Source organism: Nilaparvata lugens, chromosome 6, assembly GCF_014356525.2.
Source record: "Nilaparvata lugens isolate BPH chromosome 6, ASM1435652v1, whole genome shotgun sequence".
NCBI lineage: Eukaryota > Metazoa > Arthropoda > Insecta > Hemiptera > Delphacidae > Nilaparvata > Nilaparvata lugens.
This window is the reverse complement of record NC_052509.1, coordinates 11,854,676-11,873,996: the sequence shown is the minus strand read 5'-3', so window position 1 is coordinate 11,873,996 and position 19,321 is coordinate 11,854,676. Positions and strand designations below refer to the sequence as shown.

At 36.1% G+C, this 19,321-nt stretch overlaps 1 protein-coding gene across 1 annotated transcript in view; it reads left to right on the top strand.

Annotated features, from left to right (window-relative positions):
• The window catches only part of LOC120351790 (G-protein coupled receptor 52-like), a gene marked incomplete at its 3' end in the record, with an annotated part of 143,789 nt that overhangs the window by 103,338 nt on the left and 21,130 nt on the right, over positions 1-19,321 (top strand). The window contains 2 exon segments of the mRNA XM_039430116.1: positions 12,623-12,799; positions 15,052-15,249. Of these exon segments, the coding sequence (XP_039286050.1) occupies positions 12,623-12,799; positions 15,052-15,249 (375 nt within the window).

Sequence of the window (19,321 nt, the reverse complement as noted above, 5' to 3'; positions counted from 1 at the left end):
AACAATGTATTAAAAATATATAATCCACAAAATATTCAATCACAATAAAGAATGTATTATTAATCATTGTCATCATAACGTGAACCTCACTATATATATATATATATATATATATATATATATATATATATATATATATGTATAAACAAGGAGTATCCTTAGTTTTTCTCTCCCAATCAGTGCTACTTGTAAAAATTATAAATAAATAAAAAATATTCACATACTGTGCATAATTATAATAATACTTTTACATATAACTGAAATCTATATCTTACATTTATTATAATATTGATATCTTACATTTTACAATGACAGTAGAATCAAAACATTCAAATTAAGAGCGACTTCTGGGTTTTGAAAGGAAATTGAACTTTAAGGAAGTAAACTATGCAATAAAAAGAAAGAATAGGAAATTTTTAAATAGGGGAAGTTTAATGTATTTTGAATTGGCAATGACTGATGTTATTCTGAACAAAATTTGATTTATCAGGACTGAGGGACAGCCATTTCCTTGTTTGGCACCGAGTCAAGACGACTTCAATTGACAGCATATAAAACAGAGAAAATATCAGTGAATTATGGTATGGAGGGAAAACAACATAAGAGGATATTCCATGGTATAGGACGTTTATGTTCTAAATTCACTGTTAACTCAAGCCGATAGTCCCAGTAGTTGTTTTTTGTCAAGCTATGTGACGCTGGTAGTCTCTCATACTGTGCCCTTCTTACATTCTCAATCGGCCGAAATTATTTGACCGAGCGAAGTGAGGTCTAATATTCAAGTCGACGGTTTGGCATTTCTCTTAATGTTTAAATGTTTGTTTATATGTTGCGCATTTACAGCAAAACGCGGTTATAGATTTTCATGAAATTTGACAGGTATGTTCCTTTTTTAATTGCGCGTCGACGTATATACAAGGTTTTTTGAAATTTTGCATTATTTCAAGGATAATATAAAAGGAAAAAGGAGCCTCCTTCATACGCCAGTATTAGAGTAAAAATCAGACTATAGAATTATTCATTATAAATCAGTTGACAAGTGATTACACAGATGTGTTGAGAAGCCAGTCTATTGCTGTATTTCCATAAGATCTATAGTTTCAATCAGGTACTTTTGCATAAGAATACTGCGTGAGGTCTACTGTTCACAGAACTACTAGTAATAGACAGTAGTCGAATTGAGTAAACATAGAATTGGCTTGAAATTCGGAACATAAACGACTGAAATCTTAAAAAATCTTGTTATACTATCTATCCTCTATGATTATTAATACGGACAATAGTTGTTGGTGTATTTTTGATCTATGATTGATCAGTGTTCAAGCAAGGGAAAACACTGTAAATTTATTTATCTCACTTTTTTATGTATTTAAACACGACATGCAGTCGATAAGTGAATAATTAAAAACTTTTACTTACTGATTGAAGTACTTTCAATCATCTAGCGATCATTTTCAACTGTTCATTTATAACATATCAACAGATCATTTCCACCGTTGGAAATGATCGCTAGACGATTGAAAGTACTTCAGTCAGTGAGTAAAAGTTTTTTATTATTTACCTAATAATTGACTGCATGTCGTGTTCAAATACATAGAAAAGTTTGTTAATACAAAGCAGCTCGGAATGGATCAAGAAAACATCCCCTTTATTTATTCATTTATTCATTTATTTATCACGTTCTACAATTACAATATCAAATTAATGATTAAGAGAATCAACAGGATAAACCCAAAACTGTTTCTCTACCTAGTTTCGATTAAAATATTCCAAATGTGGTTATGAAAACACTTCTATAAAGATCACAAAAGTTTCCAGTCCAAATTGCAATAAGTTGTCGATATGCCAGTTTATGACGTCAGCACTTGATATCTGCTGAATACAAAATGCTGAGTAGTCTACCTGTTACATTCTCTCTAAACCCCTCACTTCAACTGCTTACATTATTGCCAAATCGTTTACTGCAGCTTATCACAATGGATATTGATACTTCACATAAATACTCCACATATATTCTTCACATGGACTTGAAATATATACGATACACGATTACTTAATACATGAAAAAACTATTTGCAAGCAACAGACACGTGATACTCGTATGGAATATGTATCAGGTACTTCTACTCTACTCAAAGCAGATAGCTCTTCACAATCACGGCTTGAAGAGGCGGAGAATAAGAGTAGGCGAAAGAAGAGAAGTAGACGAAAAAAGAGAAGTAGGTAGTCAGTCATTATGTGTTCGTTCTGTAGTTGAGATATGATGTGTTGCCACACTCCAGACAAAAAAATGAGATGAGAGGTGAGAAGAAGAAAAGGAAGAAGAAGAAGAAGAGGAAGGAGGAGAAGAAGAAGAAGAAGAAGAAGAAGAAGAAGAAGATCAAGAAGGAGAAGGAGAAGGAGGAGGAGAAGAAGAAGAAGAGGAAGAAGAAGAAGAAGGAGAAGAAGAAGAAGAAGGAGAAGAAGAAGAAAGAAGAAGAAGAAGAAAAATAAGGAGAAGAAGAAGAAGAAGAAGAGGAAGGAGAAGAGGAAGAAGAAGAAGAAGAAGAAGAAGAAGAAGAAGAAGAAGAAGAAGAAGAAGAGGAAGAAGAAGAACTTTTAGTAGAATCAGAGGAAGGAGAAGAAGAAGTGAAAGGAGAAGAAGATGATGACGGAGAAGAAGATGGTGATGAAGAAGAAGAAAATAATAAGACGAGTGTAGAGTATTTCAAAGCAGCTACGGATCGCAAACGGTAAAAGTAGTGAAAGTAGTATGTCGGAGGTGGGGAGGGGGAGAAGATGATTGTGGAAATGTATGAGCATGAAAAAGGAGAGAGCTGAGGGGGAAGAAGTGAAAAAGAGAAGAAAGCATTATTGCCACTTGAGAAAGATAGACTTGGAGAGAGACAGAGAGCTATAAACGAGCAAACGAACGCCAAAGTGCAATCATCTATGAGTAGTAGCAGTAGGGGCCCTAAACAATGGGCACTTCTTTCCTTTTTCTTCCTCTTCTTCTTCTTCTTCTTCTTCTCCCTCCCTCTTCTTCTTCTTCTTCTTCTTCTTGTTTTCTTCCTGTTCACCTCCTCCTCTTCTCTCTCCTGCCACATTTTTTTCAATAATTATTATATTCCTTCTCTTTCTCCATGTGTTTTATCCTTGCCATCCAATCTTTGACATCAATATTTGTAATTTCGACCCGTCTTAGAATATATTCCCATTATGATTTTGCCTTTCTCTAAAATCTTGTTAATAATAAAATTGAAAAGCATCATTGCCCATCACTTAACTCTCAAAGTGTTATGCTTATTCTTCTTCTTTTTATTCTCCTTCTTCTTCTTCTTCTTCTTCTTCTTCTTCTTCTTCTTCTTCATCTTCTTCATCTTCTGTCTTCTTCTTCTTCTCCCTGTTTTTTTTTGTTCTACTCTTCCTCTTCTCACTTCTTCCACATTTTTTTCAATAATTATTATAGCCCTTTTACTTCAAACTGTCCGCAATTCCAAAAAAAGACATTGAACCGATCTGGCAACGTTGTAGAGCTAGAAAAGATGGCGCTATTTGCTTTGTCGAATGTTATTTGGTCGTTCTTAACAAGAATAACAGTTGATATTACATCATATATACCGGTATCCTCTAAAATAGGCAGTGACAAGGTAGAGAATCGGCAACGCTGTTCTCCCATCTTCCTCCACTGTCATTATAACGTGAGCCTCTCTATAGTATACAGAGTGTTCTAAAAAATGGTGCCTATAAGCCAGGGGGTGATTCCTTACATTGAAAGAAGAAAAAAAAGTTCCAATCAACATAGGTCCGAAAATGCTTACTTATACCATAGAGAAACAATAGCATAAGTAGATCCCATGGTATAGGGCGTTTATGTCGCAACTTTTACTGTTATCTCAAGCTGATAGTCCACGTAGTTCTTTCCCGTTAAGCTTTATGACGCTGGTAGTCTCTCATATTGTGCCGTTCATACACTCTTTCCCGGTCAAAACAGTAAAAATCGACAATAATCGACAGTAATCGGCTTGAGATAACAGTATAAGTTGCAACATAAACGCCATATACCATGGGATATCTACTTACGCTATTGTTTCTCTATGGTTATACAGAGTGAGAGATTTCATCTGAATTCCAGTTCCCCTGCCCTACAGGTATTTGTTGGCTGTTAATTAAGATGTTAAATTCAGCGTACTGTATGTAAAATGAACTGAGAATTTGAATAAATCTCAGACCGTTAGCTGCAGTAATTTTCAAGATATTTGTGACAAAATACGCGAAAATTGGTCCCGAAAAACAAGTTACTTTAATAAGGTTTGAAGCAGATTTACTATGTTAAAAGTACAATAAACTATTAAATATAAAATATTTTTCCACAGAACTTGTAGAAAATTCAATTCCCAAGAGAAAGAATTTGAATCCTATACTTTTGAACGAGCAGCTTCTGTTAATATGTTTAAATGTTTGGATGTTTAGATGTTTAGATGTTTAGTTGTTTAGATGTTTATATGATTAGATGTTTAGATGTTTAGATGTTTAGATGTTTGGATGTTTAGATGTTTAGATGTTTAGATGTATAGATGTTCAGATGTTTAGATGTGTTGAGGCCATTTGAAATATATTGTATTCATTCGCTCATTGACTGCCAGATAGCAGGAGAGCTCTATAATTTTATAATATCCATTACTCATCAATTTATCGTTCCATGCACTGGATAGTTTGCCAGTCAGTGTGGATTTAGCTTTCGTACAGCTATGTACTCGCTCTCGAGGCTTTAAGATTCAGGAAATTCGTCCTGAATCTGCCTAAATATTCGTGTCGTTTAATATTATAGGAAATTCGGCCTATACATTTATTTGTGTACATAATATTACATTTTCGTTTTACGTGAAAAGTTACCCACGTTTTGTATTAATTAGTGAGAAGTGAATGCCAGAACTCAATTTTTAGTTTTGTTTTTATCAATAGTCAAGTCATAGTGTTATATTATATCCAGACAGTAAACTTCATCTCAAAACGGGAAATCAGCAAGGAACCAACTTTAATAGTCGCACTTTCGGTTGCATAATTTAACCTATCTTTTCCTCTCATCTATATCCTATCCAACTGTCCACCTTCTACCTCAAATATGAGTAGGGAAACAATTCGATTCGCGACATGTTGGATTTGGAATTTGGTGAGTACATTTTTCTGATTTTCAATTTTCTTTGTATGTGGTTTTCCTGAATGGATATAGCCTATTATTCAACTCAATGATTTGATTCGTTTTATACAGTCCACTTCAGAGCATTTGAAACTTGTAGTTTGAAATATTTAAATTTAATGAACGAGTATTTACGTACCAAGATGTTTAGATGTTTATATGTTTGTATTTCACCGGATCTCGAAAACGGCTCTAACGATTCTCACGAAATTCAGAAAATAGTAGGTTTTTAATATAAAGATTTGATTGCACTAGGTCTCATCCCTGGGAGAACTCGCTGAAGGACATTAAAAGGATAATTATTATTCATTCTTGGAAAAACAGCTGTTGGTAATTATTTCGTCGTCTGTTGGTGATGGAAGTGAGTGAGCGAGTTCATGTGTGTGGGACTGTTTAAAAATGATGACTTAGCTGTTGAACTTTTGTAATCATTCAATCAGGTGCTTAGTGCCGGTTGCAAAAAATCCGAGTTATTTTCAATCCTGATTAATTCCATCTTTTTGAATTATTGGTCTTCTCTGATTTGGTTCACGGGAAGTTAATATCGGGATTGAAATTTAACTGGCTTTGTGCAACTGGGCCTTTGTGGGGGGAATTTTTGCATTCCTCTGGGGATCAATTTGAACTTACTGTGATTAGATAGAACATTTCTGTATGAATGTTATTATAATTTCTCTCATAATAATTTTCTATGCTTTTGTACTCCAGAGCAAAGCTCTGTCCCCGATATTAAGTCTATAATAGACAAACGCAACCTTGAAAAAATAATCCATAATTACATACAAAACACATGAAAAATGGAGAGCTCAACAGATTTTGTCTATTTACATACGTTTTGTATGTTATTATGGATTATTTTTTCTCTATTGTCATTATAACGTGGACCTCACCATACCACACTGTAGTTAGCTTTAATATTCATTGTATAACTATACTGTCATTGTATATTGTACACAGTTTACAGCTTTCATATCATATATGTATACAGTTCAGCATTGTACATATTGTTCACGCAAAGGTCATATGTCATAGGGAGATGAGGGAGGATAATTTAAGGGTCCATCCATATGCAAATGTGATTTGCAATTAATTATTGCAGTTCGCACATGTTGGAGGATATATGGTCTGTGATTGGCTGACATTATTTATTGGTGGCTCGAATGACAGCGAATCTATTATTTTCGCATGTTTTGGTCATTTTTGGCAGATTTTTGCTGGGGGAATGGAAATATCAAACATTATTGCTGATACAGCTTCTTCTCTTCTTCTTCTTCTTCTTTTTTCTCTTCTTCTTCTTCTTCTTCTTCTTCTTCTTCTTCTTCTTCTTCTTCTTCTTCTTCTTCTTCTTCTTCTTCTTCTTCTTCTTTACCAACTATTTTACTGATATTATGATATCGAATAGATAGAAGTGTGGATTGGAGAATATTCTTATTGAATTGAATTGGGTGATTATCATTCGAAACTATGTTTTAAACAACTTGAAACTGTAGGAAACTGAACTATCCATCTGAGAAGAAACTAGTTCAGGTTGTCATCAATCTTTTGTGAACGAGTATTCTTGTATCTCCATTAATTGAGTTGTAAAAAAGACAAAACTACTTTTTCCAATTTCATGTTAAGTATTTGTACACAATGTGATAAATGTGATAAGTGTGTTTGTTCGTGTACGAACAAACATGGAGAGTTTAATGAATAACTTTCGCATTAAAAACATGACTAGATCCATGAAGCAACTAAAAAATAGTTCTATAGTGAGGTCACGTTATGATGGCAGTAGAAAAAGATAGGAGAAAAACGTTGCCAATCTTCTGTCTTGTCAATACAGGTTTATTGATGTAATAAAGTATCAACCGTTCATTCTCATTTAGAATAATAATCGATTATATTTCATCAAGCAAGAATTTATATTTTTCAAAAATTTTAAATGAATTTCCATAATTAAAATGGAATATTTAATTAATTAATTATTATTCCACATTGTTGAAAGACGATCTTGTAACAGAGCAAAGCGAGAGATAGCGCTATCCGCTTTGTTGAATGATAGACAAGGATAGCAATACCATTGCTAATCAAACACTGCCATTAGAACGTGGACCTCACAATAGTACTGTGACCTATTTGCGAATTCATACGTCATCCCTCATTAACAATTATTTTAAAATTACTCACGAGAGAATTGAAAAAAAAATGTAAAGATCTGTAATGAAATAGGAAAATTAGCATATTTTATCACGAATATCAAATAGGAATATCATAATGTCATGCTATTTTGCTATTATTAAACCTCCTGAGAATCATATCGACATCTTTATAGTAAACTATCAGGTAACTCGTGTTCCACAAAGGTGTAGGCCCAATTAAAAACTTGACAAACTGATAACTTGATCTACTGAGATCTTGAGGAACTGAAGATAGGCCTATAAATTATCCTCCGTAATAGTATATTTCGCACCTAGAGCAGAAAATGAGATTTTTCAGGCTCGAAATCGGTTTTCAAGTCAGAGGCCTTAGGCCGTGAACTGGAAAAGATTGAGAGCCGGAAAAACATTTTTGCCCGTGGTGCGAACGCTATTTTTCGCCACACACAAAAATAAACAATATATATGAGATCAGCATACATGGGTGCACAGGAAGATTTCCTGGTGGCTAAACCAGCATCAATAGCCTACTTAAATACCCTGGAAGCATGCCTCTAATTTCCAGGTCAAAAGTGACTAAATATTTTTATTCGTTTTATCTATGAATCTTCTAATGTTTTCTTTTTTGCGAATTTTGTGATTATAAATATGTTGTGTGTATGCTGCCATACGCTAAGTAAATGCAGAGCAAATAAACATATGATTCTCATTACAGCATACTCTACTGTAATGAAACCATATGTTTTCTTTACAGTCGAGTACCTATGTTTTCTAGTTCCGAGATAGGAACAGTAAAACTGCTACAAAAAATACCACTCTCATCGCTCCAGGTGGAAGTTTTGTCAACTACAATCAGGAAATTTCTAATTTGGAATTTGTAAACTAGGTTATGTTTATAGAATGCATGCAGTAAGTTCAGCACAAGCAGGTAATGTTTTCCATTTTTTACTTTCCTTGCCCTATTACCATAGGTAAGGAAAGTATTGCTTTCCGAAAAAAATTAAGGTACCCCAATTTGTAAGTTTCTATACGTTTCGAGGTCCCCTGAGTCCAAAAAAGTGGTTTTTAGGTATTGGTCTGTATGTGTGTGTGTGTGTGTGTGTGTGTGTGTGTGTATGAGTGTATGTGCATCTGTGTACACGATATCTCATCTCCCAATTAACGGAATGACTTGAAATTTGGAACTTAAGGTCCTTCCCCTATAAGGATCCGACACGAACAATTTCGATCAAATGCAATCCAAGATGGCGGCTAAAATGGCGAAAATGTTGTCAAAAACAGGGTTTTTCGTGATTTTCTCGGAAACGGCTTCAACGATTTTGATGAAATTCATACCTAAAATAGCCATTGTTGAGCTCCATCAACTGCCACGAGTCCCATATCTGTGATAATTTCAGGAGCTCTGCCCCATCTATGCAAAGTTTGATTTTAGATTCCCAATTATCAGGCTTCAGATACAATTTATTTAAACGAAAAATTCCGAGTTGAAAAGATCGAGCATGAGAATCTCTACAATTAATGTTCAGTAACATTTTCACCTAAAATTACAAATAAGCTCGAAATTCGAGAAAATGTTATTATTTCAATTGCAAACTGTTGGCAACTGTTGATTCTATTAAATCATCCACTATGAAGAGATAGCAGACCTCGTGTGTCTCCAGCGTTATAGTCCTGTCACCAGCTGGCTTAGATCATTGAATAGTCGACTGGAGATGCGCGGGAACACTAGCGTCATGTGATAAATTTTCATAACGGCAAGGAAAGTTGTGTGAGTGCGCCACACCAGATTTTTAATGTTTTGTGAATAACTCGGTTTTTACTTTCCTTGCCCTATTACCATAGGTAAGGAAAGTATTGCTTTCCGAAAAAAATTAAGGTACCCCAATTTCTAAATTCCTAGACGTTTCAAGGTCCCCTGAGTCCAAAAATAGTATATTTCGCACCTAGAGCAGAAAATGAGATTTTTCCGGCTCGAAATCGGTTTTCAAGTCCGAGCCCGTAGGCCGGAGGTAATCTGAGGTAATCTGAAAATAAGGAATTGTCCAAGTATTTTTATTTTTTATTCTGATTTGTCTAAATAACCTAAAAGATTATGTTCAATTATGTGGGAGGTTGAGTTTATACTTTTTTATTCTTTCAAATGACAATAAGATGATATTATTATAAATGTTTCAATTATTGAATAATGAACACAAATAATGAAAAGTTTTTTGATCAGCTGTTTTTTGATCACCTTTCTTAGTTCCATGTTAGCGGCTGGAAAGGGTACTCTGAAACCTGTTCTGACGTCAGACGAGAGTCGACTGCTAACAATGTCTTTCAGATCTACGTAGGGACTGGAAAACAGCTGCTTTCTGTGCAGTGTGGCGGAAATTAATAATCGATATGCTCAAAACTCCAAGTTTATCAGTTCAGCAGAAGTGATGATGCGTCAGTCATGTATTTCCTATCCTGTACATGTATAAGCCAATCATTGTTTCCTTCCCTTTATTATATCACAGAAGATGAATATCACCTATATCACGAAGAAGAAAAAGAAGAAAAAGGTGAAGAAGAGAAGAAGAAGAAGAAGAAGAAGAAGAAGAAGAAGAAGAAAAAGAAACTATATTACACTGTGTTATATGACTCTGAGACAATCTACCAAGATTGAAATAGAACAGCATTAGTAGTCGCATGTATATTGAAATGAGAGTGAACGAATTTATGCAAGTGGTAGGGCTCAAACAAAGCTAATGAAAAGCGGAAAACGGTGCTGTGACGTCACAAAGGCGACGCTGTGACGTCACAAAGCTGCTCAAAAGACGCATGCAAATTGTGGAAAGGGGGCCTACTAGCCTATGTGCTGTTTTCTTGAATAACATAAAGCGACTGTTCCTTCAGATCTAAATTAATACTATTCAGGGTTGGTTGTAGGGAACTCCATCTGTTCTATATTATCATGCCTATCAATGTACCTATAGTGAGGTCCACGTTTTAATGGCAGAGTTTGATTAGCAATGGTATTGCCATCATTGTCTATCATTCAACAAAGCGGATATCACTATCTCTTTCTCGCTTTGCTCTGATCTGTTGCCAGACCGTCTTTTAACAATGTAGAGTTAATAATAAATCAACAAAATAATTCATCTCAATTATGAAATAATTGAAAAATATAATTCCTTGCTCAATAACATATAATTTATTATTTTAAAAACGAGAATGAACAGTTAATATTACATCAATAAACCTGTATCAGGTACCGTCTGCAGAAGGCATTGACAAGACGGGTGATCGGCAACGTTGTCCTCACACTGCCATTATAACGTGGACCCTATTAAAGTACATTTTTTGATATTTTTGCTGAGCGTGATGCCCACATAAGCTCTAGGCTTGTGCGTGGGAAGTGAAGCGGATAATAATCAGAGATGAGTGAACCTGTGGAGAGAAGAATGTTAAATAGGAGGAGAAGGAGGAGATGGTGATGAGAGGAAGGTAGAAGAGAGAAAGGGATGAAATGAGAGCCAGAATAATATTCTCTCAGAGCATCTCTCAATTTTGTTATCTGTCATAACAGTGACACATCCAGCTGTTTCTCTGATGAGTGGCAAGAGAGAGCACAATTACACTCTCTCTCTTCTTCTCCTTCTTCTTCATTCTCTTTCCGTTTTCTTCATCATATCCACCTCCTTGTTCATATTCTTCATCTACATCTTCATCACCTTATGCTTCACCATCTACGTTTTTTTCTTCTTCTCACACTCCTTCTTTCCTCTTGCTCTTCTACTATGTCATTGTGTGTTTCTCTCTTCTTTTTCACTGTCTATTATATTCTCCAATTTCCCCTTCCTAATTTTATTCTTATAGGGTTTCCTCTTCATATTATCACCCCTCCAATTCCCAAGAAGGGTCTAGTTGATGCTTTTACAACGATTTCTGTGAGACTTGACGAATAATTCAATGTAAATTTTAATTGATGGCGTTGTGTTGCTGTGATTACATGCATTCAACATATTATTCTCTTGGTCGACTCCAATTTACAATTATTATCATTCATGAGAATTTTTTATTCTTTGTCATTCGGTCACAACATGAATTTTCTCATAATCAATGTTTGTGAAAAAAAGAATGTACTGCAGCTTTCCCTAGCTTGTAATTCTACAATGATTGAGAAATCCATTTTGTTTATTTGTCATAGTTTAAGAGTCTACTGGAAAGTTGTGTAAGGCTGGCCACTAACGATAGAACATGCATGTTCATGCATGTTCATCATGCTCGGACGTTCATCATGCTTCATGCACGTTTAGTCATTATGTTTATCATGCATGTTTTGTCATCAGCTAGAGGCCTCTAACATGAAACAAACCACTGGAAGACTAAAAATTATGATAGATGAATAGTTTAACCTCGAATAGAGCAGCAAAAAGAAATAAACAACAAAAAATCGGAGATACAAAAATCTAACTTCAACAAATTTCGCTCAAAGCCTTTCGCTGTGATGACGCAACACTGTTCGACGACAGTTGTATCATGCATGTTCCACCGTTAGTGGTAAGCTAAACAGATACAAACTCACACTTACGCGACTCAAGTCGAGAAGAGACTGCAACTCTAGTCTCTTCTCGACGCAGCATGTGTTTCCAAATAATGGTGATACTCAGACTCAGACCACTCGACTCTAGTCTCCGCGACCACTCATTCTATTGCACAATTTCTGTAGACGTAATTCAGATGTATTGTAGATGCCGATAAGTAGTATAGTTGTGAATACAAGTTGAAAATATCACACTCACACATTATAATTATGTGTCCTCTCCATCTCTCTTATTCGATTCTCTTTCTTCATTTTTCTTTTCTTCTCTTTTCTCCTTTTCGCCAGATTCTCGCATGAGTCAAAGAGGATATCTTTGTTAAACAGCAGACAGTTGTTTTCCTATATATTTTTAAGTTGCCCAACAAATTTAATGGTGGTTTTATTTATTAACAACAAGTTAAAACTATAATTGAGTAACTAATATATTCATAATAATCATTTTAAAATTTGTTACATGCGCAGAAGTGACAAATTGGATCTAATATTTTTAATAATGTGAGGTTAGAAATGGAGTAGCATGAAGCTGAAGTAGTGCCAATGAGTGAAAAAGTCGTAGAGTTGAGAGACTGGAGTCGTACGATTTGAGTCGAGTTAGAGTGAGTTGAGCCATAGTATCTGTTACATCTTACAAACTGTTGCAAAAACTGTTAGTGTTTCTGTAAATTTAAGAATATAAATTTTCATAACTTTACAAATCTTCAACTATAAATTTTTGCAATGTTTTTGTTGTTTCAGAAGGGGATTTGGATGGTGCGGTAGCGTTGGCGGTTGCGAGGGGCGGTTGCCTCCCCCCCGCTTCACCGCCCCCGCCACCGCAATGCTCAAGGTCAACCCACTCTCAAGGTCACCTCCAACGTCAAGGTCACCTAACACTCACACAACACATACTACTACTACTGCCTCACTGTCAAGGTGAGTCCTTCAAATTAAATTCAAATTAATCTAATTTTAGGTGATTTGTTTGTCATCATAAAAATGATCATTTTCAAACCAGAAGGATCTAATTATCATAATAATAATAATAATAATAATAATAATAATAATAATAATAATAATAATATAATAATAATAACTGATGTCCCAGATATCAGTTGCAGGGTGTGTCATAGAGCACCAGAAACGATCATGCACATCTTATCATCGTGCTCTGTTCATGCAGCTGTGGACTACATCCATAGACATAATGCTGCGCTCTATTACCATCTTAGACACTCATATGGTATTGACAAAACACCAGTGCTGCCTTATGCCCCAGGGGAGTCTGTTGTGACGAATAAAGGTGCCGAATGTATTGGGATTACTCATTCTCCACCACCAGGCTTTTAAGAGCCACAAAGCCTGATGTTGTCCTCCTTGACATAGTGGCAAAGACAATGTATGTAATCGAGTTCTCAGCACCAGCTGAAGGCAACATTGTCAGCAAGGAGGAGGAAAAACAGGCAAAATATCAAGACCTATTAATAGAGCTGCGCACGCTTAACCCAGGCTACTCCATAAGAATGGTGGTGTTGATTATAGGAGTTTTGGGTGGCATGAGACCCTCGTTTTTGGTCAACCTTAAAACCATTCCAGCCTGTGAGAGAGCTGCTACTGCACTCGCAGGTAAAATGCAGAAGGCTGTCATCCTTGGTTCATTACGTCTTCTCAGGGCAAACGATTTAATGGTAACGGACCCAGTATGATTGTTTACCACATGGACATGTGGAGCAATCACTCTGGTAAAATTGCTTGTCACTATCCTTTGGGGGTCGGAGCCCAGGGGAAGAGTTGTCGAGCAAAACCTCAAATAGGATAAAAATTATAATAATAATTTCTCTGATTGCCAATGAATTGCAACCAGAGGATTTTATTTACAAAACATATACATAATTATTATATTATGCATACAAGAGTTGCTAATACTAAACTTAGTTCTGATTATGATACTCCACTATGATAATAATAATGTGTCGGGGTGATCATAATATTCTTTTCTAAAACATGTATAAAAAATTTAGTTTGTAATTTTAGTATGAAATTGATTAGTGTAATTACATAAGCATGATACCTCACGAGATAAGTAACACCCGAAGAATATGGTAGAGTTTCACTATCTCCAAAAACGTAATTCTTCAGGGGAAGCTAAGAACGAATCTTACACCCCAGAAGTGAAATGATCTATGATGGAGATCAACTTGATAATGGATACAGTCATGTTTGTCCTACTGATTCCAACAATTAAAAGAAATTTTGTTGAGAATCATTTGGAAAAAGTACGTTTTTCAGGAACGTAATTTAATACAAAAACGTAATTTTTGAGGAGAAGCAAAAAACGTTTATGACACCCCAGAAGTAAAATGGTCCATGGTACAGATTTAGACCACTTGATAATGGAAATAGACATGTTTGTCCTACTGAATCAAACAAGGAAAAGTACATTTTGTTGAGAATAATTTGGAAAAAGTACGTTTCTCAGGGACGTAATTTAATACAAAAACGTAATTCTTCAGGTGAAGCAAGAAACGATTATGACACCCCAGAAGTAAAATGGTCTATGGTAGAAATATCAACTTGATAATGGAAATAGTAATGTTTGTCCTACTGAATTGAGCAAGGATAGAGTACATTTTGTTGAGAATCGTTTGGAAAAAGTACGTTTTGTTGAGAATCATTTGGAAAAAGTACCTTTTGTTGAGAATCATTCAGTTTTTCTAGAAACAAATAGTCATTTTTGTAAAAAATTGCTCGAAATAACTCGAAGACTATAATTCTGGAGATAGTCACTTTTGTGAAGAAACTCATATCTACGTCAAGGTTCTGCCGTTCAATGTCGCCTTGTTGGGTTTCAAGGTCGAGTGTAGGAAGGTCATTGTCATTAAAGGTTGACTTGCTTTACCAGTTAGGAACTGCAAATAGAAAAAAAGCTACAAATGAAGACCATGTGACACTAAGGTATATCTTTCTGTTTTGAAGGTTATTCACTCCAAGGTCAAGGCTCAACCGTCCAAGGTCTTAGGTTAGGTTAGGTTAGGTTAGGTTAGGTTAGGAAACCCTTGTTAGGTTTCGTCGAGTGAAGGTCATTGTCATTCAAGGTCAACTTGCTTCACCAGTTAGTAACTGCCAATAGAAATAATAACTATTAATGAAAACTATACAATAAAAAAGTTGTTTTTTCTGATTTGAAGGTTATCTACTGCAAAGTCAAGGCTCTGCCGTTCAAGGTCGCCTTGTTGGGTTTCAAGGTCGAGTGAAGGTCATTGTCATGACACACGCTGACCCGTTCACGCTGGAGGCTGTCACGCAGGCCGCCATCATCCTAGGAATGGCTGTTCTTATCATCATCACCAACGTCATCATTATTGCTACCTTTGTCAACGCCAGAGGTCAGTAAACTTTTCAATTTTTGAATTATTATCTTCTTCATGTTCAACATAACAAAATTAACATTGACAATCGTCTTACAGCTCGATGCACAAAAATGATTACACATAACGTAATAATTATATAGGGTGATTATAAAAAACTTTATAACTTTGGCTCAACTCACACTTACGCGTCTCAGGTTGAGAAGAGACTCGATCTAGTGGAGAGCATGTGTTTTGAAATGGTGACAGTCGCGGAGACTAGAATCGACTGGTCTGAAATTCACTATTTGGAGAAACATGCTCTCCACTAGAGTCGAGTCTCTTCTCGACCTGAGTCGCGTAAGTGTGAGTTGAGCTCAAGAAAGCACATAACTAGTAGTTCTGTGAACAGTCAACCTCATGCGGTTTTTTCATCCACAAATATCTGCTGTCACCTGTTCATCGGCTACTCCAGACATCTGTGTAATGCATGTAATGAATAATCCACTTGTCGTCTGATTGATTATATCATGAATAAGTCTATAGTCTGATTAATCCTATCTTCAGAGTAGATGATAATATATAATAGTGAATATCGGGGCACCGAGCTTCGCTGGTTATTTTTATTTATTGATAAACAGAACACAATTCTCTAAAATGATCGTTTTCATATTTCACAGCTGGCTATATGACATCGTATGAATTTCGGGTATGCAATATTTTGATTTTTCACATATTTTTCACTATCCACAGAGGATTAAGGATTAATTATCCTTCAAATGTCGATCAGCGAATTTTCCCAAGGATGAGACCTAGTGCAATCGAATTTTATATCATAAACCTACTATATTCCAAATTTCGTGAAAATCGTTAGAGCCGTTTACGAGATCCGTTGAACATAAATAACGAGTTATAAATATAAATACCCAGATATAAAAATACAGGAATTGCTCGCTTAATATAATAGGATATCGGAGTATGGAGGAAATTCCTTCTCCTTCCATATATTTTAAAATACAAAATTTCAAAAAACATTGTGTATGCATCGACGTGAAATTAAAAAAGGAATATTCCTGCCAAATTTCATAGAATTCTATCAACGCTTTTGGCCGTAAATGCGTTACATACACAAGAGTTAAAACATAGACCTCACTATGCTCGGTCAAATATTTTGATTGAAATCACTTACAGAATTGAGAAAGGTGTCATTTTGTTACAAAACACTCCAAGTTTAAGGTGTGGGTGTTATTTTGGTTGCATGTCACAGCCGTTGGTAATGCGACATACATCCCTCCAATAGTCGATTTCTTGTCACACTCTTGTATCAGCATAATCAGGCGTAACTTGTGCAACCGCAGCGATCCGAATGTGATCCGATTTCGGAGGTCATTAAGATTGTCTGCTAGAGGAGGAATATAAACCTTGTACTTAATGAAACCTCACAGGAAGAATTCCATAGGTGTTAAATCCGGTGAGCGAGGTGGCCATGCAATTGGCCCTGCATGGTAAATCCAGCGAGGTTGAAAACAATCGTCTAGAAACTCCGAAGGATTTCTTCCTGTGAGGTTTCATTAAGTACAAGGTTTATATTCCTCCTCTAGCAGACAATCTTAATGACCTCCGAAATCGGATCACATTCGGATCGCTGCGGTTGCACAAGTTACGCCTGATATGCTGGTATACGAGAGTGTGGCAAGAGATCGTTCATCGGTGGGATGTCGCATTACCAACGGCTGTCACGGAACCAAACCTTACCAACACTCACACCTCAAACTTGAAGTATTTGTAACAAAAGGCACCTTTCTCAAATCTGTAAATGATTTCGATAATATTTATGTGCTCAAATCTGTAAGTGATTTCAATAATATTTATGTGCTTTCAAAGTTGTAGAGTCATTTCATAATCATCCTGTATATTGATTTGTGTTGGTACATTTTTGCCATGGTCATCAATTTCAGCTGTTTTCCATGCATAGATTCCGGTAAACAGCTGTTTGCAGAGCAAATAAACTTATGATTATCATTACAGCATACTCAACTGTAATGAAACCATATGTTTTCTATGCAGTATGTTTCCTAGTTCCGAAATAGGAACAGCAAACTGCTACAAAAAACACCTTCAGCGATCCTGGTGGAAATTTTGTCAACTTCCACAAAATTCCTGATTCGGAAATCGTAAACTAGGTTATGTGTATAGAATGCATGATTGTAGTAGCGTCATCACAAGCGGGCAATGCTTTATACATCTCAATTATTCTTCTTTGGATTATTAAGACAAAAAATAGTGTACGTTACTTGGACATGAATGTATTTTGCAGTACTCAAATGAAATTCTAGTCTCGGCCAACGCCTCGACTAGAAACATCATTCTCGCCTGCAAAAGGCCCCTTCCCATCCTTGTTACGTAAGATACTATTTTTGTCGTCCTTATGATTTCAGATTGAACGAAACTTAACAAACATAATCTGTTTAATACAATAGAATTTATAAGGACAGCAAATAAATCGTTGGTCCAAAAATCCAATGTGTGTGTAACTAGCCAAAATTACATCAATTTCAGTTCTATCATCAATATCCACAGAAAATCACAACCTCTAGCCCAAGTTGTAAGTTGCTGGCTGAAGTTCCAATCATAAACTTTTACCAGTATCTTAGAATTCACCATAACCTACTTCATCATTCTTAAATCCTATTTCCAATATCTACCGCGAATCCCAACATCTATAGTGAGGTCCACGTTATAATGGCAGTGGAGAGAGTTGGAGAACAACGTTGCCGATCCTCTGTCTTGTCAATGCCTTCTATAGACGTTAGCTGATACAGGTTTATTGATGTGATATTACAACTGTTCATTCTCGTTCAAAAATCAATTATATCTTATTAGCAAGAAATTATAGTTTTCAATAATTGAATGATGAATTTTCATAAATAAGATGAAATATTTTGTTAATTAATTATCAATTCTACATGTTAGAAGCCGATCTGGTAACGAGGAAGAGATAGCACTATCCGCTTTGCTGACAAGGATAGCAATAGCATTGCTAATCGAACACTGCCATTATAACGTGGACCTCACTATAGACTTTGAGAAGCACTCAATCACATATCGGAAAACTACAGTTTTCCAACCAATTCAAGACCGCATAACACTTTGCCACGTGCAACCTTCTAACCCATATCTCAGTAACACTTTTCCATTTTCCACCACCATTTTCCACACGGTTAACACAGTTTCCCAAATGAATTTTTGCCCGGCTTCAAATCACGTGACGGTGGCAGTGTATACCTGCCTTGCTCAAAATCACAGTGAACAGTGTGTGCAAGCCTTATTCAAAATGAGTAACGTTCAGCGATAAAGCGTTACGGGTTGGTGAAATTACACATTGTTCCCGTTTCCAGGGGTGTTTTGGTTTTGGTGGGTTTGGAGGGGTTTATGTAGGGGAAAGGGGTGATATGACGTCATCAAAATACCCCCAAAATCAACCCACATGAGAGATTTTGAGAGGGGAAGTTACTGGGGCAGGTTTTCGGGAGTACAGTTCTCCGTATCTGGAGTTAGCACACATTTGGAAACACGAACTCTCTATATATCATATCTGTCTCACACTTATTCCCTCACCCACTCACGCTCTCTCTCTCTGACTCTCTCTTTGTCTGTCTGCCTCACTGTCAGTCTCTTTCTCTATATCACTCACTCTCTCTCTCTTTCTCATACACACACACCCTCCCTCACTCACACTCTTTCTCACTCTTTGCCTGTCTGCCTCTCCGTCTGTCTCTTTCTCTACATCACTCTCACTCACTCTCTCTCTCTCTATCTGTCTCTCTCTCTCTCTCATACCACACACAATCTCACTCACTCTATCTGTCTCTTTCTCTATATCACTTTCACTCTCTCTTTCTCATACACACACACACACTCACACACTCTCTCTCTCTATCTCTCTCTTTCTCTGTCTGCCTCACTGTCAGTCTCTTTACAGCACTCTCTCTCGCACACACACTCAGACACTCACTCTTTGTCACTCCGTCTCTCTCTTCGTCTGTCTGTTTTTCAGTCTGTATCTTTCTCTCTATCACTCTCTGCCCTTATGTCTCACACTTTTCTCTCT